The sequence below is a fragment of the Sinohyriopsis cumingii genome, unplaced genomic scaffold, assembly GCF_028554795.1.
Source record: "Sinohyriopsis cumingii isolate HCF-2022 unplaced genomic scaffold, ASM2855479v2 utg000198l, whole genome shotgun sequence".
In the NCBI taxonomy this organism is placed as follows: Eukaryota; Metazoa; Mollusca; class Bivalvia; order Unionida; family Unionidae; genus Sinohyriopsis; species Sinohyriopsis cumingii.
In genome coordinates this window covers 4,934,547-4,960,208 of record NW_028315875.1, presented here as the reverse complement: position 1 = coordinate 4,960,208, position 25,662 = coordinate 4,934,547, and the positions used below count along the sequence as shown (strand labels likewise).

General features: G+C 35.0%; 1 protein-coding gene across 1 annotated transcript in view; it reads right to left on the bottom strand.

Moving 5' to 3' along the window:
- Positions 1-25,662, bottom strand: part of LOC149774607 (uncharacterized) — a 78,221-nt gene that overhangs the window by 17,977 nt on the left and 34,582 nt on the right. Inside the window, exons 6-11 of the mRNA XM_089945065.1 lie at positions 25,189-25,422; positions 21,217-21,438; positions 10,229-10,313; positions 4,154-4,279; positions 3,403-3,468; positions 1,163-1,342 (exon numbers count right to left, since the gene is read on the bottom strand). Of these exons, the coding sequence (XP_089801191.1) occupies positions 1,163-1,342; positions 3,403-3,468; positions 4,154-4,279; positions 10,229-10,313; positions 21,217-21,438; positions 25,189-25,422 (913 nt within the window). The remainder of the gene's footprint in view (positions 1-1,162; positions 1,343-3,402; positions 3,469-4,153; positions 4,280-10,228; positions 10,314-21,216; positions 21,439-25,188; positions 25,423-25,662) is intronic.

Sequence of the window (25,662 nt, the reverse complement as noted above, 5' to 3'; positions counted from 1 at the left end):
CTATTTTTTTGTCAAGCAAATTTTCAACATGGTATTGGTAGGTCAACAATAGGAAATGAATCACTGTTCAAAAGTCTACTGCTGTAGGAAGTGAGATTTGGTTACCTTGTTAGCTGTATTACTGTAGAGACTGAGTGGCCTACTTGGTTACCTTGTTAGCTGTATTACTGTAGAGACTGAGTGGCCTACTTGGTTACCTTGTTAGCTGTGTTACTGTACAGATTGAGTGGCCTACTTGGTCACCTTGTTAGCTGTATTACTGTAGAGACTGAGTGGCCTACTTGGTCACCTTGTTAGCTGTATTACTGTAGAGATTGAGCGGCCTACTTGGTTACCTTGTTAGCTGTATTACTGTAGAGATTGAGTGGCCTACTTGGTCACCTTGTTAGCTGTATTACTGTAGAGACTGAGTGGCCTACTTGGTCACCTTGTTAGCTGTATTACTGTAGAGATTGAGTGGCCTACTTGGTCACCTTGTTAGCTGTATTACTGTAGAGACTGAGTGGCCTACTTGGTCACCTTGTTAGCTGTATTACTGTAGAGACTGAGTGGCCTACTTGGTCACCTTGTTAGCTGTATTACTGTAGAGATTGAGCAGCCTACTCAGGCAGGATCTGCTGGATAATTTAGTACAGGAAAGTTTTAAATCTATTCTTTATCAACCAAGAAGACATTTCTGTCAGAGACAGATGAAGGAACAAGAACTCATTAAAGGGAAAAAAATACTTTGAAGAGGCAATCTGTGATCTTTTGTAGTACCATGAAATCTATCCTTTAAGCCATATATTTCACTTTAAAATGCAGACCCAAAACATGATGAATAAGCAATATTCATTAAAATGACACATTAAACTAAACAAACCATTATTAATGAAAAACTACTATAATAACTGCATTTTATTAGCTAAGCTATCTAACTACATATTCTTGCTTCATACAATAATGCAGGTGCTATGGTATCTTGGCATTCAAAGTTTTCAGCAGTTTTCTACAGAATGCCATCTATCTTTTGCTTATCTTTTATATACTGCATTACCATTTGATTTCAGGAAATGTTTAGGATTGCTGCTGAGTACACTATTTTAAAAATGCACCTATGAATATTATTGTTTCCAGACATGGTCTTAACCTCTGTATTTTTTAGTTTTTGAATATTACAAACCTGTGCCAAGGGCAGGAAAAGAGATGGACTCGCATTTTAATTGGTCAGCATGATGGAGAACTTGTCCAATCATATCTTCCCACTCTTTTTTTTTATTTTGGGCTGCCATATGAATTATCATTTTGCATAGCAAATTTCCAGCCTTTGTGACCACAAATCCATCCTTCTTCAAATCTGTAACTACAAAACATTGAACAAAATACCAGTAATGTATACTTTGTTGTTGAAAAGGAAAATAGGCCAACTTGATAAGTATATAAGAAACAGTCTCATATCTTTATTTAAAAGAAGTAAGGTCTATTTGTAATTACATGAAATCAAAACATTAGTTTTTAACATTAGTTCAAGAAAGCAACTTGATCTTTAAAACTATAGCTATTAGTCTTCAAGGGTCTTAACCAAAATCCTAGATGAAATTAACCCTAAAAATAAATAAAAATAGGTACTTACCAAGTACTGGACATGTCATAAGGCAATTTTAAATATGAAATAATTCAGCTGCTATGACTGCAGTCACAAAAATACACAATAACGGTATCTTGAGATGAAGATTGTCAGAAAACTGTAAGTACCTTGTTGCATAAAGGTTTATGTCTGATTTGCAGCCTGAAAAGCATGCATTGTATAATGGTACAATAGCTGCCAATCAGAATGCATGTCCCAATCAGTTTTGATACAGTAGCTATTAATTATAATGCTAGGCCTAAATCACATTTAGTACAGTAGTTACCAATAATAATGCATGCCCTTAATCACACTTGGTACAGTAGTTACCAATAATAATGCATGCCCTAAATCACATTTGGTACAGTAGTTACCAATAATAATGCATGCCTTAATCAGGTTTTAGGAATCTATTTGGAAATGTGAACCCAGACACAAGTTGTATATACCAGCCATATTTCTGGATAGTCCTAAGTGGGTTTTCAGAACCTAATGGGAGATATTTGTAATAACATGTGTGTGGGTCAGTGGGGAGTGAGTATCATAGCATATCATGTCATTCACTTTTCAAAATGAGCTGAAGTAGCTAATTTAATTATTTATATTTAAGTATAATATAATAATATACAAAGAAGATAGTTTACCATGATAAATTTGAAATGGCTATTACTTCTGTTTGTATTACTTTATGTTTATATCAATATCATTTCTATCATATTTTATTCTATATTCCTGTAAGAGAAAGAACCAGTTTTAGTGTAAATGTATTGTTCAGTTTCTTCTGTCATTCTTTTTAAGTGTTTCAACCTGTATTGTTTGCAATAATAATCCCACCAGTTACCTCCCCTAGCTTCCATTCATTGTTAAATGGATATAACCTGAACAGCAACATCTCTGTATTCTGCTGAGTAAAGTGTGCAATGAAAAATGGCTCTATGCTTGGTAATACCTTGCAAAATGTATGAATAATGGCCCAAACCTTTCAAAGTTGAAAGTAGATACCCTTTAGGAGGAAATTCAATTAATAGTGATGGACTTTAAATCATCACGATTTCATTAAATCTGCAATTTTAATAAAAGAATTTTAAAAAATGTTAAGTGTGTCCCTTCGTCGAAAACCATGTTTTCCATGTGACACACACAGAATTGGCAAGTATGATGGGAAAGAATAAAAAAATTGCCATCAATAATTAAAATTTTATAAAGTCACAGTGAGTGTGTATAGAGTATTTTCTTATTCTGCTATTTAGACATGCTATACAAACATATATCATCACAAAAATATTTTTGTTTTAATTATTCTTGTTTTCTCAGCACTGTTGTTGGATGGAATTTACTTCCGACTAATGCAATGCTATCTTTTTTAACCATTGTCACTTGTGACTTCCCCCACATGTACAATGTGAAACTGGTATTTATTTTTATTGTAATGAAGGGTTACATTATAAAACAAAAAGATAAAGATGAAAAGAAAAGAATGAGTTTATGATAGAAAATTTATGAAGCTGAGTTTTCTCTAAACGATTAGTTCCAATCTGTGCTAAAGCTCTGATTCATTCTAAAAATTAACATAACTATTACTATCCTTACAAAGTTTGTACAAACAAAATTGTGTATCACTAAATATCAACACAACTAACTGGTAATGTAGATTTACTTTGGAAACTGAAAATGTTAGAACATACTATAAAGAGATTTCTTATTTCATGCATATATTATTTATTGTCAAGTGAATGTTTAAAAATAATCAAATCAATTAGGACTACTGTATATCCAACTGAAATGTTCTCTCTTACCCTTCTCCAAACATTCTTGTTGGATGGAAATGCCACCAGCTTTAAGAATGGCTTTGGACACATTCCCTTTAAAGCAAAGAATTTCAGTTTAATTTGCTTTTAATACTAAAATTATACAATGATATTCATTTAGTATATACACCTTGAAAGCTATAAAACTTAAGTTGTTTTCGTATTATGAAATTTACTTTGAAAAATTCCTCTCTCACTATCAGTGTTTAAAACATAGAAAGTACTAAAGATAATCCCAACTTCACCATTGTACAATCTCTTAATGCAAGGATTTCATGTAATTAAAACATAATGCTATTATTCTTATTCTTTACTTTTGCTAGTAAAATATTGAAATTTAATACTGAACTTAGAAAAAATATGTGCGAAGTCCTATCATGGATTTGTGAATACTTTTGCCAAAATCATTAAAATCTGCTACAGATAATTTTCATTCATTTTCCATGTAATGGACCTTACTCTTAAAAAAATATATAACCAGCCTAGTGTAACAAAATGCAAGTAACATATGAACTTCTTGCTGTTAGATTGCTGTCAATGGCACTTAAATTTATGAAAATGTCAGTCTCTGATGATGTTAAATACTACACTGGTCACATACAGCACTAATCTTTGCATGGAACAATTTTCATATAAATTCATTTATTGGAAACCATTATAGATGGGTTAATATTTGCACATCAAGGAAACAGTAATATTTGATTCTAAGAATCTGATCAAGTAAAAGACATATAGTGACCTTGATTGAGATTCAAGTCTGACAGGACACTGTTTACAATAACATCTGTAATCTCCTTGGTGATATCCCCCTCAATCATCTCCAGGACAACCGAATAAGGAAAGGTGCACTTGCACATACCATGATCTGCAAATATAAAAAACAATATCTTTCAATGTGTTTTATCAGGATCAATCTGCTGAAAATATGAAATATAAAAATAATAATCATCTAGGGATGATGTGTGCATGTAATTTGATCTTTCAATGTAGCTTTAACAATTTTAGTCATATTGCTATGATGTCTGCAGTGTGGCAGTTTATAGTGAATGTCTAGCACTAGAGCACCATGCTGCAGACATGTAGTATCATGTTCCACCCAGTCACATTATTCTAAGACCAGGCCAACCAGTCCAAATACCAACTACCTAATGAAGAGCTCCAAGTGATGCAGCAACTAGTACCATTTTTAGGTGTTCATATGAGATGGCCAGGGTCTAGAGATGACATATTGTCAGGGTCCCCAGACTATGTAAAGATTCCTGTTCTCACATTATGTAGTTATATGCTATACCTTTTGCTTTCAAAGTACCATAAAACATATTAAATGTTCAAAATTTTAAGTGTTGAAGGGCACCTATATACAACATGCTTGACAGTTGGTTGAAATACTGTTAAAATATGATTGAAACCAAAGTAATCATGAAAAGGTTCTATTCAGATCAACGAAAAGTTCCATATACATTTAAAAATATAAAAATATACAACAGTCCTGATGTGTCAAAATGTCAATTGCCAGAATTTCTTTTAATAATATACAATAATCCTAGAATAATATTAGAGTAGAAAAGGAGGATCACAGTGATCAATACCTTTTGATTGATCATTACTAGAAGCATAAATGAATTTATCAAAAACTTGATCAACATATCTGTCAGCCAAAGGAATAATTTCCTGATCAACTTCATTTTCATGAGCTCTTTTCACCATAACTATATTAAATGCACCAGCTGGGTACAAATCAGGGATTTCATTTTCAGTAGGATCAACCTTTTGATCCAAACAAGGCTTGCCAGTTACAAGTGGATTAATCTTATCTTCAGCTAGGTCAATGCTTTAGTAATAAACGATTACCCTCGATGGGTAAAGATTCACTGTTCTGACTGTCATGGGTCATGAGACTGTCTGATGACAAATTTAAACAGTGAAGAGGAACATTAACAAAGCTGCGATCTACACCCTGAATAGGAACACTTTCATCAGAAGAAGACAAGAAGCTTCTGTGACCCATAACATTTTAATAGGGATAGGTTTGGCAGAATCACTAATAAGTGATATATATAGAACCTTTTGACATAAATGGTTAATAATTCTCCATAATAAGATCAGACTGGGGTTTGTTTGACCAAACAAATGTACTGTTTCCAATATATGACCTTGATCTTGACCTCTGAGAAACAATAGCATTTGGTAAGCTGTTTTAAATTGTCTAAACAAATCTGTCATTCTTTAAATAAATCAAAATGTAAACATTTTTCTTTGTGAAAATTCATTTTAAATATGTCAATATTCAGTTTATATTGATAGCTTGTTACATTTTCAAGACATAAGATCTAAACGTTACTGATAACAGTTAATTTAAATTGCATTGAACCATCCACAGTAAAGCTAATAACTCTTCTTTGTATTCATCATGAAAGTATTGTGTACGACTATTGTTCACTCCTCATACCATTGCATAAAACAAATGCTGCAGCTAAGTATAACAAAGATTAAAAAACAAGAAACACTTCCATAAACATTTTGCTTGGTCATGTCTTCAGCCTAACTGCCTTCATGAACACATCACTTGGATGTGTCTTCAGCCTAACTGCATTCATGAACACATGACTTGGTTGTGTCGTCAGCCTAACTGCCTTCATGAACACATGACTTGGTTGTGTCTTTAGTCCAACTGCATTCAGGAACATATGACTTGGTCGTGTCTTTAGCCTAAATATATTTATGAATATTTGGCTTGGCAGTGTCTTTATCCTGTCTTCATGTGCATAAAGTTTGGTTGTCTTTAGCCTAAGTGCCTTCATGAACATATGTCTTGGATGTGTCTTCAGCCTAACTGCCTTCATGACCATATCACTTGATTGTGTCTTCAGCCTAACTGCCTTCAAGAACATATGGTTTGGTTGTGTCTTCAACCTAACTACCTTCATGGACATATGGCTAGGTTGTGTCTTCAACCTAACTACCTTCATGGACATATGGCTTGGTTGTGTCTTCAACCTAAATACTTTCATAAACATGTGGCTTGTTTTTTTTCAGCCTAATTACCCTGAAGAACATTTGTCTTGGTTGTGTCTTCAACCAAGGATCAAGATATGAACTGAACAGTAGCTAAGTATCAGTATGTTCTTTGCAAAACATAGCAACTCTACTATCGATGACTATCCACAAATAAGTAGTAAGAGATATATTGTGAATGTATATAGTATATTGTAAGTAGCAGTAAGAGATATATTGTGTATGTATATAGTATATTGTAAGTAGCAGTAAGAGATATATTGTGTATTTATATAGTATATCGTAAGTAGTAGTAAGATATATATTGTGAATGTATATAGTATATTGTAAGTAGCAGTAAGAGATGTATTGTGTATGTATATAGTATATCGTAAGTAGTAGTAAGATATATATTGTGAATGTATATAGTATATTGTAAGTAGCAGTAAGAGATATATTGTGTATGTATATAGTATATCATAAGTAGTAGTAAGATATATATTGTGAATGTATATAGTATATCGTAAGTTTGTTAGTGTTTACCAGCACAATAGGTTTCATAACACAATGGAACCATTTGAACCGCTGAGTGGCAGATCCAATATATTTGTTTTATTTGTCATATGATTGGCTTTGGTATTGCAAACCAAGAAAGGTAAAACCTTATTTTCTTTTATTCATATTCCATGAAAGCTCAAAACTGTATTCATTTTCTTTTAGGGGTATATATTGTCATGGAATAAGGCAAGAAAATAATTTGGTATGCCTTAAGAACAATTTGGTTTATTAACTTTATTGATGCATACAGTGTTACCTTGGGTGGTTCATTTGTTTTTGTTTTGCATGACTGAACAATCGTGCATCTCACCGTAGGTCACTTGCAGTGAGATACTCATATATTACGGTATGCACGGGTACTTCACCCTTGGTTGTGTGCATTTTTTGTTCTCATGTATTTATAGAAGGCTTATTGTTATATGCAATACAGTGATCACTCTGATCTTGTCAGTGAGTATCAATACTCTTACTTCAAACTAGAGCCATAGCGGTAAGTGTTAAATTTTATACAAATCCAGTTTATAAATGTATTTTTATAGTTTAAATGCCTTTCTTCAATTTACTGCTCTATGTTACAGTTTATCTCTATGGTCTTTATTTGACATAAAACAATTCAGTAACCAATATTTATGGATCTCTCTTCTGTACTTTGTTTATTCCTTGTTATGACCAGCTTAATCTGTTTATAGTTGTCTGTCTGTATGTATGGATGGACGGATAGATGGATTGACTGACTAGCAGAACCAGGATGGTGAATCTAGTATCTGTAGTGTGGCAGTGAAGACATTTTTAACTGATGGTGTATCTGTTTCGTGGTGGGAATTGATGAATATGGACATGTAATTGTGGAGAAGGACAATGACTTGTGATGTAAATTCTCTACTCCTGGATAAGGACCATTACAATGTGTAATGTATACAAGGACACATGGTTGTGAACCATATTTAATTTGCTTTGTAACACATGGTTATTTGAGCCATACTCAATTTTCTTTGTAACACATGGTTATTTGAGCCATACTCAATTTATTTGTAACACATGGTTATTTGAGCCATATTTTTCATTGTTAGCATTATGGTTGTGTGAACCTTACATATTTTTCTGTTGTTATCATATGGTAGTGTGAACCACTTTTTTTTCTCCATTATCATATGGTTGTGAGAACCATACTTATTTTTCATTGGTATTACACCTCACCCTTAATAACTCACACACAATGGGGCCCACAAATATAGACCACACTATAAGTGAGGTGTGAGTTACTGAGGGACCTCAACAAATTGGGAAAAAATTGCTTTGACATCGAGAAACCGTGGAGGGGGGGGCAGGGAAGCATTGTTAGGGAACTGGGCTGTTTATAGACTGAATCCTCATTTTACATCCACGTCGATAATAATTTTTAATAACGCACTCTTTCTAATGAAGTTGTTCATTATTCTGTTTAAATAACTTTTATTTATAAAATGTATAACATATGAAAGATCGTTCCAACTAGTTTAAACAACCAACACGTGTGCGTAAAAAAAATCTGTGTATTACATCACTGCTTTTTGTTTTCTTGATGAGTCTGGTTCCCATAGTGGTGTTTAATATTATCCTGCTAAATCGGGAGTCCCAAGAGCAGGGAACTAGACTAACTGTTGATACACTGTCAAACAAGATTCCTTTTTTTTCTTCAAAAACATGCAACATTTATTTCGTGTGACAATTGTCTGTGTCAAAACTCAATTTTTGTATTGTTCTATTAGTACAATACTGATGTCATGATTTTATTGGAAATAATAATGAAACTTATTATCATCCTTGAGGATATCTCAAGGATGATCATAAGTTTCAGTTCAAGAATTCTCCAAAACTCGCTTGCCAACAATGGAACGTATCTGTGAAATCAAGCTCTTTATTTTACGAAGTATTCATTTCGCTTGGCTGCCTTGTTATCTTTGATCACAGTAATGAAAGAGTCGGTTAATTTAAGGCAGTTTATGTAACATACACAATAACATTTATAAGTGTTTGATTGATCAAATGAAGCGAGTTCATCCAACTTATGACCGGGGCCGCTAGATTTTATGTTTGTTGGATTTTTATTCCTTTTAACTTTTCTTTTATCCCACCTACTTTATTTGATTCAAAACATATAATTAACGTGATAATACAGAGGAGGCCAGTTTTTAATTCAGTGCAACAATACAATAAATACTTCCAGATGTCTGTTATCAAAACAAGGTTGGCACCTTTAGGTTCTCAGAGAAACGCTCGCAGACATAGCTGTTATGGTTGATTGATGCATTTTACGTTTCATTTCAAGAGAACACATTGCATTTATGACGATTACACTTAAAAGAAACTAAAAGATAGAACTAGAACACAATTTCAATGGATACAACAAAATATTTAGTTTATATTTTTTAAAGAACTGCCTCCACTCAGTGCATTTGACATTTTCATTGATCTAAATTTCCTTGCATATCGTTAATTACGGTGTACTAGGAATGTCGTTTTGGAAAGAAAATGTCCTATCTACCATTTTCGATGATAAAATGAGATACATCAAAATTTCCGTTACCAATTTTGATAGCGATTTTCCTCAAGTTCAACAAATAGGGATCAATTTTTGGGATATTTTCTGGTTTTAAAAAATGGGAGAGACACCTGACCCACGTTATAAGCAGGTTTACGAGTTATCAGGGCGCGAGTTATCGAGGGAGTGGTGTATATGGTTGTGTGAACCATACTTATTTTTCATTGGTATTATATGGTTATGTGAACCATACTTAGTTTTCATTGGCATTATATGGTTGTGTAAAACATACTTATTTTATTTTGCATCCTACGATTCCATGAATCATACTCAAGTCTGTTCATTTTACTCTATGAAACATATTACTTTCATTGTGCATGTTGTGAATGTAAGAACCATACTCATATTCCTGTTACACATACGGGTATCTGTAACATGTTCAGTATAGTACAATTCTATTATTTGTAGTGGGTGTGTGTGTGTGTTTATTTATTCATCTTTTGTTTGTTTCATAAACTTTCATACCCTCACATTGTGTTGCGTTGTCATTTAATCCAATCATCCAATCAGTTTCAGTCTTGTTACACCATCATATTATAGCAGGTTTCCATGGTAAAAATTGTATACATAAAACACAGATAAGAGGTATTTCCTCCTTAAATGTGCATGAGGTTCCAGTACATTTGACATATTATTCAAAGTATTTAGAAATAAGAATAAAGTTTCACAATAACAAATTACCCATGGATATGTCTGAAGGCAATGTGACACTCCTTATCTTGCTGGCAGAGGGTACTGCAGCTCCAACAAACAGAGCAGTAAAAGCCTGAAAAATATGCAGACATGTGAAATGTTTGTATGCTTGTTCTCTTTCTGGCACATTGTCATGTAAAGGCATATATCAGATGCAAATTAAGAAAATACCATATGGCCTGGAATGTTTCATATCCTAATAATAATTTATTCTACACCATCAACCCTTAACAATTCCTTTCATTTTCATACAGAGATTATCATATTCTAATTAGAATTTTGCAAATAGTTGTACTTCAAAGAGACATCTAAAGTTATCGCCACTTTTTAATTTCTATCTTTAGCTTATTCATATTGTACAAAACAGTACTAAATTAAAAAATACAGCCCAGTGTGTACCAAACCCATGATCAAATACACTACCTTGACCACAAGGTCAAATTTAGACTAAGTGCTGCAAGATGAATTGTTTTGGCTTCATAATGATTCAGGCTGACTTTATAGAAAATTCATCAAAAGAGTTTAGGAAAGAGTTTACACATGAAGAAACTAAACCAAAACATGACACAAGTTTTCCAATAATGTGACGTTGACCACACTGTGAAAGGGGGCCCAGCATGTCACAGAACGATCTGTCCTATGTTGATACTGATGCAACCTGTGTATGAAGAAAATGCTTCTAGTTGTTTTTTCATCAAACATACCATTACAAGATTTTAAATAGAAGGTGAATACAAATTGAATCTGACTATAATTTTGTCTCCCAGGTCAAAGGAGTGAGCAAGCATGGTATAGGATGAAATTCACTTTTCCATAATCATTCATTCCAAGTATGAAATTATCCTTAAATTGTTTTAGGATATATAAGAAAATAAAAATCTATAATCAAACCTTAATGCATTAATTTCCTGTGACATCAATCTCAAGGACAAAGAAGTATGTTGTCGAATGAATTGTCTTAGCTTCATAATGATTCATGTCAAATATAATGAAAGTCTATGAAGGGTAGTTTAGGAAAAATATTCAAATGAAAAACTTAAGTCAAAACCTTAACAAACTGTTGGCAATGACAACAGTGCTAACATCTGAAAACCAACTGCTATATATTGCTTTCCACTAATGTGGGCTTCATAAAAATGCATACAAAAATGACAGGCAAAACAAACTATTGATAGAAGATGGGAAAATAACAAATATGTTATCCGTTGCATATGATACATTTTGCAAGATTTAGCTACAAATTATTAATGTATCATGATTAAACAATCACCAATTTATTACTCAGTTTTTATTTCCACCAGTGGAAAAAAAATGCAAAGAATTTGTTTAAATAGTGTTTCTAGGTAAACAGTTACGATGTGTGATGTGATATATCATCTTAGAAATAAAAACATTCACCAAATGTACCAGCACACTCAACTTGAAACCTATCATCTAAGACTGTCTCTGAATCCATCATGATTTTCTATTTCATTAATTTCTGTAATGTGATTGTTGTATTGTTGCAAAAAGTGAAGCATTAGGCTGATTAAAGAGCAGGTTATAATTTACATATAAATCATAATGGGTCTCACTAATTGCAACTTCCTCAAGAGGGCTTTAAATAGAAAAAAAATTATCCTGAGAAACAATGTTAGAGAAATAGAAATGCAGGTGCGATAACTCCTCTAAATCATCATATGAAAATACTGAATGAAATCCAACCAATCGCAGGCCTTATTAACATAAAACAGGTCAGATGGTTAAAATTGAACATTCCTTAGATTAGTATAGTTACAGAGGCCCCCCAAAAAGGGGACGGACAACATAACTATTGTGAATGATGTAATGGAGTGAAATTAAAGTTCTTCATAGTTCCATCAACATAATCCCACATTTGGTTGAAACTGCCCAATCCTTTTATAAATATAGAAATCTATTTCATGAGGATGGACAACCAGGGGACATAGCTACTGTAAATGATCTCATGGAGGGAAATTAAACTTCAGAGTTTCGTCAAGATAAAGCTATATTTGGTTGAAATCCAGAATCCTTGCTAAAGTTCTGCTGCATAAATCAATTTCAGGAGGATGAGCAATCAGGGGGGATAACTCCTGTACAGTTTGCTAAGGAACACTGGACACTGAAGTCATTCAAGGTCAACATAAGACCAAAAAGCAAATTTGTTTTAAATTTTGGATCTTCTCAAAAACGTAAATATCATCAAGTATGAGTTCTTCAAATGGATCAAATCTCTACTGACAAAAACAACTTCCAGATCCCTACTGGAGCATAAGGTATGCACTCTATGTATATAATTGGTGGGACGCTGGGAGGGTACATGTGTATTATGATTGGGAAAGCATCCACGAAGAAAGATATTTTACTAGAAAAAGGTTAGTTTCTTTTTATACATTTCCCAATCATAATAAATTTGGATATAGGTAGGAGGTGGAGAAAGTACATCTGTTTACATGGAGATGAAAACTTTGGTACCCTAAGGTATGTGAGACAGCCTCAAGGTAACCTGACTGGAGAAGACTCCATCTGTTGGGGAGCGGCTTCCAAAAGGGAAAATGTATTCTTCCCACAAATCCTGCAGAAGTTGTGAAGCTTCATCTTAGTATACAGAGTGAATAATTAACTTAATCCAGGATGAGAGGGTCTGTGCTGTTATATCATCCTAAGAAGTAAAAATTGGTGTGATCTCCATCCGCACAATGGCTGTCTTTTTAAGGTACCACTACAAGGCTTTACTGGATTCTGTAGGTGGTTTTGAGTGGAATAGACAATGATTTCAGTACAAAAGTCTGGTTGCCCATGAATGGAAGTCTGTTCTTGGCAATGAAGGAAGGAATAGGCATAAATAAAACTGAACATATTTCCGGAACTACATATAATTCAGGTTCCATGATAGGGTATGTATCTCACTGATACTGCTTGCTGTTGCTAAAGTGGTAAGGAAGCAGGTCTTGTATGAAAGGTGAGCCGAAGGTGCCTCTGAAAGTAGTTAAAATGATATTTTGTTCAAACAGGTTAGTACCCAAGATAGGTTCCAATTTGGGCACAAGGCCAATGTTTTTGGCCATGTATAATCAAAGTTGGAGAGAAGGTCAGATAAGTCTTTGTTTTATCTGATATCTTTTCTTCCATGTTCAGCTATTATGGGGCAGTTAACTTTGGTTGTGCTTGGTGTTAGCTTTTTTGTATCTGAGAGCCAGATGAGGAAGTCATCTATTTCATATATAGATGCCTGTAGTGGTAGAATGTGTCCTTGTGTACACTGCTGTGTAAAAACTTGCTTCTGCCTGCATACACTTTGAGAGTGGAGGACCTTCTTGCTTGAACAATTCTCTCCATGACTGGTTGTGAGAACTGTGTCTGAGGACCTGTTTAATATGATCCAGACATGCAGGTTTAGTAGCTCTGGGCTGGAGTGAAAGAACTGTCATCATGATTGTTTGAGTAGATTAGGGAATATTTGCTGTTATTCAGGAAATTTCCATAGTGAGATTGAGGAGGTTATTGATTCACAATTTCTGCCATCTGAGTGATGCAATAAGAATGAGGCAACACTTCACTGCTCTTCCTTTTTGTATCATCTTTGGAATCAGAGTTGCTGGAGGGCAGGCATATGTGTCCACGCCATTCTAATCTATGGATAGAGCATCAATTGCCCAAGCTTTGAGTTCTGGAACTGGTGAGACAAAGGACGGGAGCTTGGTATTCCACCTTGTTGTAAACAGGTCCACCAATTTATCAGTTCCATTTGGGTCATACATGAATGAAAACTGAGGAATGGAGAGACCATTCCGTCTGTGTCAGCTGATTGTTCCAGGACAAAGGATCTGCTTTTAAATTTAAGGTGTCCAGGAAAATGACAAACTTGGATGTGGATTTGTTGTTAACAACACCACTTTAGAAAGTCCCACACCAGTATGCCAAGATCAGGAGACTTGCTTCTGCTTTGCCATTTAAGATAGGTCACCATCGTAGAGTTGTTGGACAAAATGAGGACTCACTTGCCAGTCCTGGAGCACCCAACCAAAAGTGGCTTCCTGAAAAGACAGTTGTAGATGTGCCCTCCAGCCATATGTACTTGCCTCTGTACAGATTGTGATCTCTGGCAGTTGTATTTGTAGAGGTATTCTCACTGTGAGCCAAGTTAAGTTGCTCCAAGTCTGCAGATGATACCTCACATTTGTGCAATTATGGAGAACAGTTGGTCCAGTGGGCACACTTTTGGCCGCCACTGGGATAAAAGTATCATCTGTAATAGAAGCATACAATGGCAACCTAGGATGATGAAGTCCACTGCCATGTTGAGCAAGCCTAGAAGGTGAAGGAATTCCCATGAGGGAGAGAATTATTTTCAATGCCTGCTCCTGAGAGACGTACTCTGTTTACCTGTGTGTTAAATTCCATACCTAGATGAACAAATCATTGATAGGGCACTAGACTGGATTTGTCCTTATTAGTAAGCAAACCCAGATTTGTAAGCAGTATGACAAGGGTTATCATATTGTGTTTTAACATACAGCTCACCAAACAATTTTGCAGGATGTCATCTGTAAACATGATGTTGCCACATTTGGAGATGGTCTGAACATGAACGGTGAAGACCCAGGGACTGATGTTGAGTCAAAATGGGAGTGCTTGGAATTGGTAAACAACATCATTGTAGGTGAAACACAGAAACTTACTGGAAGCCTTGTGAATCAGGGCATGAAGATAAGGTTCTTTTAAGTCCATGCTGACCATTAAGTCTACCTCTTGAACAGCATTCAAAATGTGTCATAGTGTTTCCATCGAGAACCAATGAGCATAAATGAATTAACTGAGATTGCTTGGGACAATAACAGGGTGCAGAATGATGTTTGTCTTTGGGACTAAGAAAAGTCTTGGGATAGAATCCTGGGGAATTTATAATTTACACGATTTCTACTGCCCTTTTCTAGAGAATTTCTTGCTGCAAGGTGGTGGCTTTCAGTGGGTCTGTTGGAATGTTTGTAGCTGATGGGACTCTGGATGGAGGAGCAGATGTTTTGAAACTGATGCAGAGTCCTTTGGAAACCACCTGTTTTGAGTCTTGTGATCATCATGGCAAATCTTGTCCCATTCAGCAGCAAAGGACTGAAACCTTCCTTCTACCAGGATCTGTGGGAAGGGCGACGTGGAGACGACGTAAATTTTTGTGAGATGGAGGTGGACATGTAGAGGAGCAGGCATAAGCAATCACTACTTTTCTGTCTTCTGTTGGTCATGAGAATGGTAGTTTTCAAAGTGAGTGACTATGACTGGATGTCTTGCCAGTGGTTTGTGTTTGAGTTGTGTCCCTTGGATCCTTTTGTTGATTTTCTGAAACGTCCCTGTATTAATGTTGTGGTTGCGGGTAGGAAAATGCATCTCCTTAGTGGCTTGTTTGTGAACTTCATCAATCTGGCCATTAAAAAAGTTGGTTAGAGGATAACAGCTATGATCATAGTTTGGCCTTATGATGATCTTTAAGGAAGGTGGAGGTGGAGAGCAGTGAATCTTGTTCTGCCAGTCATAAATCTGCAGCTGCTGTGATGGCATTGGCTACGGTATGTTTAGCAGCTACGTTCAAGACCCATACCATTCTGGAGACTGACTCCCATGCATGTAACATGGAATTCAGAGTAAGAAATCATGCACTCTGTTCTTCCTGTTGAAAGACAGCCATCAATACCATGTCCAACATAGATCCCACTGCAGCTGTGAGTGTCATTGAAAGATGTTTGATCCATATGAATAGGTTATGGTTTTGCCATCCCCAAAGCTACAATGTCCCTGTCAAAAGGTGGGGCTTCTAAATGAAAAACAGGTGTATGGCAAGAAAAGAACCACTGATGAAAAGTTGAAAGAAGGCATCTTTGTTAGAAAAAGAGACAGTTGATGCTAAGGTCTTTCAATTGATGATATGAACAGTTCAAAATGTCTGTGATTCTGCCAGACTGCTTAAGTAATTTGAAGTTGGATTCTTCACTTTTCATGACAAGATCAACAGATGCTGGAGCTCTTGTCCAGGTGGTTGATAAGGTAGGAGGAGGAGAGCAGAACTCTGGAGGTAAAAGAAGTTAAACTTCTTCAATGGAGCTCTGAAGGCTGAGTCTTCTCATGACATAGTGAGATCGAGATGTGAAGAGCAAGCATCATTGTCTCTACTTGCAAGAAGTGAGGCTGACGTCTCTTGAGTTGCCACTGAACAAACTTGTGGAGCACTCAAATTAGAAACAATGATTAGCAGATGGTCATCAAGTAACGAGTCCCTTCTACTGACCAAGGATTGAGAGAAATGAAAGGTGGCATCTGTCTGAGGCTGAGATACTAAGCTTGGCATCATAGATAGAGAGTGCAGTGAGGCCATATGTGAGTTAGAGACTGGTCTCCATAATTTCCTTTATACACCAGGTTTGACAATTACCGATGATAGACTGATTTCCAGGAACTCATTGGGTTGAGGACTTTGTCACTGAAGATCCTCTGTAGTGGGCCTAGGCCAGTCACAGTGGAAATAGGCCAAGTTTGGAGGGAGGATGTGATCTGAGTCATAATGTTGGGATGGGTTATGGGATGTCTGATCCTCGGAATCAGTCCATGTAATGGAAAAGCAAAACAATGCTTTATTTCGTTCATTTTCTCATTGTTTATCATCAGGAACTGTAGAGTGGAACCCTGAAGAGGCAAGGCCTAAAGGTATAGCCAGCAATGAGGTGTCCTGTGGTGGTGACATAGGTACCAGGGCTGTCTCTGACCTAGAGTTTTGTAACTGGAGAATCCTTTGATGACTTATCTCCCTTATCTGCCAACAATTCCTGCCCTGAGGCCATGTCAGCATGAAGGCTTTTAGTATCTTCATCCTTAGTCATGCATTTCTGTGCTTTGCTCAGGGTCTGATCTGTCAGAGTAGAATGAATAAACCTGTTGTAGCTCTGTATCTGTCTCTTGCTGAACAGAAAGCAGGTGCAAAGCTATGCTACACCTGGACAAGAGTAGACAAATTTTGCCCATATAATTCACCATACTGCCTGTAAGTGGTTCAAGGTTGACCTGTACTGGTAAATTCAATAAAGTATGGCATCCAGACATTACATGTTATAGCAGAGAATACACACCTCTCTTTATCCCATCATTGTGGAATTAAACATATATTAAGAGTTTTCTATAGGTCTCAGGGACGTTAGCATAATACAACTATAGCCCAAATTTATTTGCATTGTTGTGCAGGCTATCCATGCAAGTACCCAAGTACAATAAAATGCATAAAAACAACAAAGTGTGGCTAAAATTGTAAAGGTAGAACTTTGTTGAGATAGAAAGAGAGACAAATTGGAAAAATAGATGGAGTAAACTTTACTTGTGAAAAGTGAGAACTCCAACTAGTATCCAGACTGATTCTGGCTATTGTGAGGCATCTTGTGTTGAAAATGGGCTTCTCAGTACAAGTGGAAGTAGTGACTGAGATATTCAAGGGTATCGCCAACAATCCCTATATCAAGGGGAGGTAACTCTGCTTGACCCCACCTTTGCAGACAGATAACTTTTAGCTCTTTTAGATAGTGGATATGGTGCCATCTTGATGGTCAGATAAATATTGTTTCCATTCAGATCTAGTTACATATTGCTATAGTTTTTTAGTGAAAGCCCTATAATGATAATCATCTATTAAGGATAAGATGCCATAAAATGATTTTTTTAAGATGACTGTCAAGACAGTCATTTTGAAGGCTGCTTCATTTTAATATATGAAACAGCTAAATATCATAAAAAGTTAATTTTTATGTGTTTTATTTCCTTTTTATAAATATTGGTGTAGACACCCGATGACAAGAAAGAGCTGTTACAAAATTGGTCATATTTTGGGAAGTTGCACTGGCATCATTGTTATTTGGGACCAATTTACATACAGTAAAGAAGTGTTTTAGTGGAAACCTAAAGTCAATACGTCCATCCCATTAAGACGAGATTTTCAACATAGCCATCAATAATCAGCATTAGTTTTTTTAGTATCAACAAGATACCCCTAAGTGGCCAGCCTTGATTGGCTGTCTTTTGGAAAGGCACTTAGCTTCCATTTCCTCTGCATGATATAGCTAATAGTGGTCCAACGTCTTCAACACTGTGGGCCACATGGACCAAAAATGTTAAGTTTGTGGGCCATACAGATATACATTATACTATAATTATAGAATTAACTTTTTGCATGGTCATGAAGCACAAAAAATGACCCATGATTCTATCATGTATCATTTCTAGACATATTAGATTTTCATCTAAGGCTAACTAGACATAATAAAAGGATTATAGATTAATACAAGTCTGTAAAATATATTATTATATGTTCATTTTTTCTCCATTAACTTACATTGTCAGAATCGTGCAATAATACCCATTACTGAACTTGCATGCAAATACACATATTGCACTTGCATGCATAAAGGAATTGCTTTCTATTGTCACAAACAATGGATGTAGATGCCAGCACTTTTGATTTTTTTATTTGTCTGTGGATGAAGTAAACCAACTGTTTGAGTGATTTTAAAGTAGAGATGCCAAAGTTGACAATGTGGATGAATTCATAGAATCACAAAAGAAACTTTCAACAAAGCAGGTGACTGAACGTGATATCAGAAATGTGCAGCGATGGCTTTATCATTTAAACACGTATTTAGCCGAAATGTTTATAACGATTCGCAAAGCCAATGGTTCTGAGTATGAGCCATGCTCTTTAGATTCTATAAGAAACAGCATAGAACGACATCTTAAGGCTAAAGGGTATCACATCTATCTTAGAGACTGTCCATTTCAGAAATCAACCAAAGCACTAAATTCTAAAAAAATGCAAATGAAGAAAGCTGGTTTTTGAAGAAAAGCAAGAGCAACAGAGCCAATAAGCCACAATGATAAAGAAGCTTTATAATCAGCCAGTGAAATGGGCTCTCACACGCCAGCTGCTTTGCAATTTTCCCTGTTCTATGTTTTTGGAAAAATGATTGGATTTAGAGGCCGAGACAAGCACAGAAAATTAAAGTTTGGAGATGTATCAGTTCTTACAGATTCAACTGGTACAAAATATCTTTAATATGCTGAGAGGGATAGCAAAACCTTTGATGGTACTGGGAAGGATGACTACAGATCAACAATACCTCACATCTTTTCTACTGGAACAACAATGGAGCAAGACCCTGTTCATCTTTACCTGCAATATTTGAAATGAAGACCCTTGGAAATGATGGATGCCGACAGCCCCTTTTATTTGACATCAATTCCAGTGCAGAAACTAACAGAAACTTCCCAGATATGGTAATTATATTTCTAAAGATTCAGTTAATGTCCTTATTTATAAATAAAAAAAAGTAAAGAAAAAATATTCGTATATTTTTTTTCTGAAAATAAAAAGAAAATAAATAAAATTATATCAAAGTAAACAAAAAATATGGGAAAAATCTGAAATAAATTGTGTACTCTGCAAATACCAAACAATTTTTACAATGAAATGCATCAACTAACCTTGTGAAATATAAGAAAACTGATTTTTATGATGTTGTTGTTGTTGTTGTTGTAGGGTTTAACGCCATTTTTCAGCACACGATAGGCTATACATGGCAGCCAGTATTAATGGTGGAGGAAGAACCCGGGAAAACCCAGGAAAGAATCACCAACCCATGAGAAGCCACTGACAAGCTTTCTCACATACCCACATTAGCCGAATCCGAGACTCGAACCCATGCAGACAGAGGTGAGATGGCAGTGATCCGTAATGGAGAGCACTTTAGACCACTCGGCGATTTTTATGAACATGTGCATTAAAAAAAAATATAACAAATATATTTTACTGGACAAAATATTAAAAGTTGCAGGCATTATCTGAGACCAACTGGGAACTGACGAAACAAGCCACAGAAAGGGCAGAATCCAGGGGAGAATTAGCAACCAGTTAGTAAGGAAGACTACTGTAACAACCCTGTTGAAAGCTGGTGTCCCTCCAACAAAGATCATGCAAGTGACTCGGCATAAAATTATGTTATATATAACTGGTAATATTAATGAGAATAAATCTACTTGCCTTTGTACATCTTTAATCTCCTCAAAATGTACTTTGTGGGCTCTTTCTGGCAATAAGAATTAAGTTGTTTTCCAAATACTGATCCACATCACGGAAATGTACTGTAATATGTAGGTCTATAATCCAGACTACATTTTTGAAATCGAAATATTACATTACAAAGTAGACTTTACTGCACTCCAAAACGAAAAGAATTTGTTGTTCTCTAAAAAGCAATGTTGAATCCAGCATCTTTTTGAGAATTTAGATTTAAAATATTTCATATTTTTCCAGCTTATGATTCCAAATTATCCATGGCATAACAGAAACAGCTATGCAGCTTGTTGTCAATGCCAGTCCCTCAAGTCACAAAAACATTGTGCAGAAAACTCCCAGAAGGAGATAATCAGAATTAGCTGGATTGACAGAACAACTAAATTCCTGAATTTCCTGACCAGCTGGGAACTTTGTTCAGTGGTGCAGTAACTTCATAATATGACTTTAAATTTAAATTTTAGAAAGAGCAAAATGGGACTTCTTTTTCAAATGAAAGACTGAGTGCATGGTACGTTATGAAGTTAAAAGGTTGGCAGGCGGAGCTATGTGCTCATGAAATACTGTTATTGTGTATTGAAGAATCTATGGTTGTGAATTTATTTTGGAATAGAGCATAAATCAAATACATATTTCTTGTAATGTATTTTATTATTAAGCCTTAGGTAGTTAAATAAAAATGAGCATATAATAAGAAGGTTACTGCCTTTGTATGGGAAAATATGAACTCACTTTGTCGGATGGATATACTACACTCCCAAGGTTGTGCAGTATTCCATCCGAAAAAACTCATTCATAATTTCCCATAAAAATGCATTAACCTATAAAGACACAACTGTAATCATTATGACATCATACAGTAACTTTGATGACCAACCTTAATAGTATCTATATCTAAAGGGAACACCACCAAGGTAATTTCTTTCAGACTTGTTTTTGGTGTTTTCTTCCCAAAATTCTCAATACACTGCAATATTAGCTTCCCAACTTCATCAGCAGGAAATCCGAGTTTTCCGGTCCCAAGGGCTGGAAAGGCCATGGACTGGAAGCCAGTCTTATCTGCTTGTTTAAGGCAATTTTTGATAAAAGTCTTCATCACCTGAAACAAAACAAATTATAATATCTTAGTTCTAATAATAGTTCCTAATTTCTATATACTGTACCAAAGACTAATACATTAATTAATTAATCCATGATGACATAGAACATTTTATGGAACTTGAAAGGAAGAGAGTGAAGACTAGCTTAAATTTATACATGTTATGTATATATCAACACTAGCCAAAGGGACAGACCACCAGTTAATGAGGCAAATTTTATAGTCTGATAAACTCAAAATCACAGATATTATTATGTAATAAATCAAACAGAATCCACCTTAACACTAGTCACTGATCAATTGGAATGGTGACTCAGCAATGCTGCACCAACAATTGGTGACAGGTAAGTGAAGCTTGTGAATTTGTCAACAGATCTGATTTTAATCTTCATAGTTTGGAGATTATTATTTTCATCCAGTAGATATCTCTGCATCCTTTTAGTATACTGTAATGTTATTTCTTATGTCAAATCTATCATACACTTAAATGTGTTTTTTCATGGAAGATGTCTAACTTATTCTCTCAATATGCTGTTGGTACAGGATAATGAAACTTTACCTGGCATTTATGGTTTCCTACAAATGGCATAGCTCCAAAGTGAAGAAACAAAATGTTATCATCAGTCGATGTAATGTAAATGTCAAAAGCCTTATGAGTACTTTCTCTGATTACCTCCCTTAATCAGAGTTATGGTTCTTGCTCTTAATATTTTACATGTTAGGTCTTTTTTAAAATTGATGTAGCTCAGCAAATATTAGATATATTGACTTCCATCTTCTATGATGATGAAATGGGAAAGTGAAGCATATGGTTGATGCAGAGGAAAGTTGCTTGCTCTACAATTCTAACAACAGCTCAACTGAATCTGCAGATAAAAGCTGGATTCACAAGCTTTTTAGCTCCATCTCGGGATCTTTGGATTGGTGAAATATTATTTGGGCATATGTTAAACATATGACTTATCATCAAGTTTTTGAGCACTTAGCCAAAAGCAGGAATCCAAAACATAGCCTGGATTTATTAATTTGATTGGATTAAAGTATTTTCATCAACCAATCTTCACCACAGACAGATATCTGGATGATATTTTGGATCTACTGTGCACACAATCAGCCATTTCTTTTATTGCTAAAAATCAAAACAACAAATAGTTATACTTGATTTGTCAGCATATCGTGCAGGCCATTGGGCTTTTTATTTGTCAAGGAAAAGCCAAAGGCTCAATTGCATCAACGATGCAGTATTGGAAAGGAGTAAGTGTCTTTGACAGTCATTTTTTTTATGATTTATATTGTTTGTACAGGTGGAATACAACATCACTGATACATTACAGTAAACATATATAATAGAAATGAGCGAAAGCGATACTTCTGAAAATGCATGTGAACCAGATAAATGACCGTTGAAAGAGAGCATTTGTTTTAAGAGCCCACCTCTTGCCTTTCACAACACGGATTTCAGACCAGGACAACATCTTTTCACTAACCACACCTACCACTGTCATAACATCAAGCAATGATAATTCATTTTCTGCAAGATGTTGACATTTCCTTCTTGCAAATAAACATGCCTACCAAATCTCCAGACAAAAGACAGATACTAAAAAATCACAGGATTTCTGGCGGAAAAGTTTCATCAGGCTTGTAAGAGTGTAAGGAAAGTTGATATCTATTATGTCTTTCACCTATATTTACTTTAACTAACATTTACTTCTAATCAATATTAGGAATACTATGTGCTGGCTGAAGCACAAAACTGATAAAAAACGATTGTGGATGGTTAATACAGGTAAACTCTAAGGTTATGGGTTTAAGTCATAATGGCAGAGATATGTTTATTTTCATGCCTTAGTTAAAGCAGGGTTCTAAGATCCTTGGCAACAACAAGAAGAAGGCAATGTTTTTACAAATATGAATGGCCAATTTCAAAAGCCATCAGAAGACAGCATTAATCACATATACACCAACATTTGAAAAATACCAAATTGACAGACAATTACTTTTCAAAATTCTTTCATGAAAAAATGGTTTGACATTACAAAGCCCTGTTGACATCATAGCTTGTCTTTTGGGGAAAGAATAACTAGGCATTTTGTATTCAAATTTCAGAAAATAGCAAAATCATGTGAATGGACAAATAATGTATTAATACAGCATTCACCAACTAGAACATATCTGATTTCTACTCGCCATGATGCATAGATTGACATACACACAGTCATATACCTGTAGAGTGAACCATGCACAACATACTGATCCCAACAATTTGGCAAAAAGACAGCAAAGTGTCAAATATAGGTCGCAGTGGTGTAAATTTGGAATGATGGTGTTATACCAACCACAAAAGGATCCACACAAAGATAAAGACCCACACCACTAAGAATGCTTGAAAAATTCACCTAACAGAATCGCTCATAACCTAAATGGGTGAAATACTGGCTATAGTGGCCTAGTTTATCTGTGTGGACATTTAGATAAAAGTCACATGACTGTACACTCAAAACTGTATTTCAATATCCAGCACATGTTTACCTCATCCAGTGTATTAGCAGATTTGTTATCTCAACAAAAAAATATAAGAAGTGGTTCAATTTTGCATTATGTAAACAAAGATTTTTTTTTTCAAATTTGATAAGCAAAATATTAAAGTTTATCTTTTTAAAAAAATTGTACATTTTTTAACAACAGGCAATAGTGACCCATTTGAAGAGAGTAACTTTGGTGACAGACACATTTATTTTGTAAAATCCTTGAAATATGTATCTTTGATAGTTGAAAATAAGTGATATGGACAGACATAAATGGGAAGACACCAATGAACAAACTGATGCACAGACTGAAAAAATATTTTATGATTGATTAGAAAATGCTTGGCTGTTCTGAATTGATGATTTAGAAAATGATTTAGGAAATTGTCCAGTGAGCTGATATAGTTTCCTCAAGACAGCTTGTTTCAATTTGACACTGAACAAAACTTAGAGAAAAATCTGTGTAATAATTATACATAATTTTGCAACTGCAGCAATATTTGATAGTAGATGGGTAATACTTTTCTCAATTAAATGAGGTCTAATTTTGATGAGCTGTTGTTGAGAGAAGAAAATTGTGTGCAACTCACTATATATTTAATAAACAGTGGCAACATTTTTAATAAATCTGGGGGGATTTGATGCCAGTCCAGCCCTTGGTCCAATATGGTCAACTTCTGTTTATGATATGAATCAGAAGATGCTGAAAGATTTTACTATTAATAGTAACATAAAATTTTCTATAGTGTATAAGCATTATTCATAAAATGAGAAAGTCCTTGATGGTATCTGTCAAATTTGATCAAGTTCTGTTGAGTTGTTTTTAAGAAGCCATTTAAATGTGTTACGATTTTTGAAGTGATGGGGTCTATCAATTTTAAATTAATATTTAGAGGCTAACAAGGATTGGATTAAAAAGTGGAATCTCTCTGTAGACAAGCCTCTCATTTGATCCTTTCAATATGAGACCACTTCAGAGGAATATTGATATTACCTGGTACCCACTCAAAGGCATACTGGTATTAAATGGTACCCACTCAAAGGCATATTGATATTACCTGGTACCCACTTAAAGGCATACTGGTATTAAATGGTATCCACTCAAAGGCATATTGATATTACCTGATACCCACTTAAAGGCATACTGTTATTATTTAGTACCCACTCAAAAAGATATATTTGATGGTAACTGAATTTGTGCTCAAACGTTTAAACTATTTACCTGTAAGGAATTGCCTTTGCCGCCATCATACACTCTTAAGCAGCCATGATAGACTTTTGTACAATTAAGCAAGCCTCCATTTGTGACAGCAACTTTTCCATGACTGATTCCACTGGAATACTGTTGCCAACACTCTCTCTGGATGCCATCACCACCATATTTCAGGATTGTCTTTGAAACTGCCCCAATGCTGAGGTCTAATTTCTGATTGGTTGAATTAACAATTACATCCACCTAGATGTAAAATAACAAACATATTTATTTATTTACTTATCTTACAATATTCTCAATAATCCATTCATTTATTCATGTGTTCATCCATCTTTCCATTGACGCTTTCAGCCACCATTATATCCATCTTCAAACAAAATACTTTAAATTCTTCATTGTTCATATGGTACCAAATTTAAGTACTGATAAAAACGTATTTTGTTTTGCAAAATCATAAAAACTTGTATCCACATAAATACACTA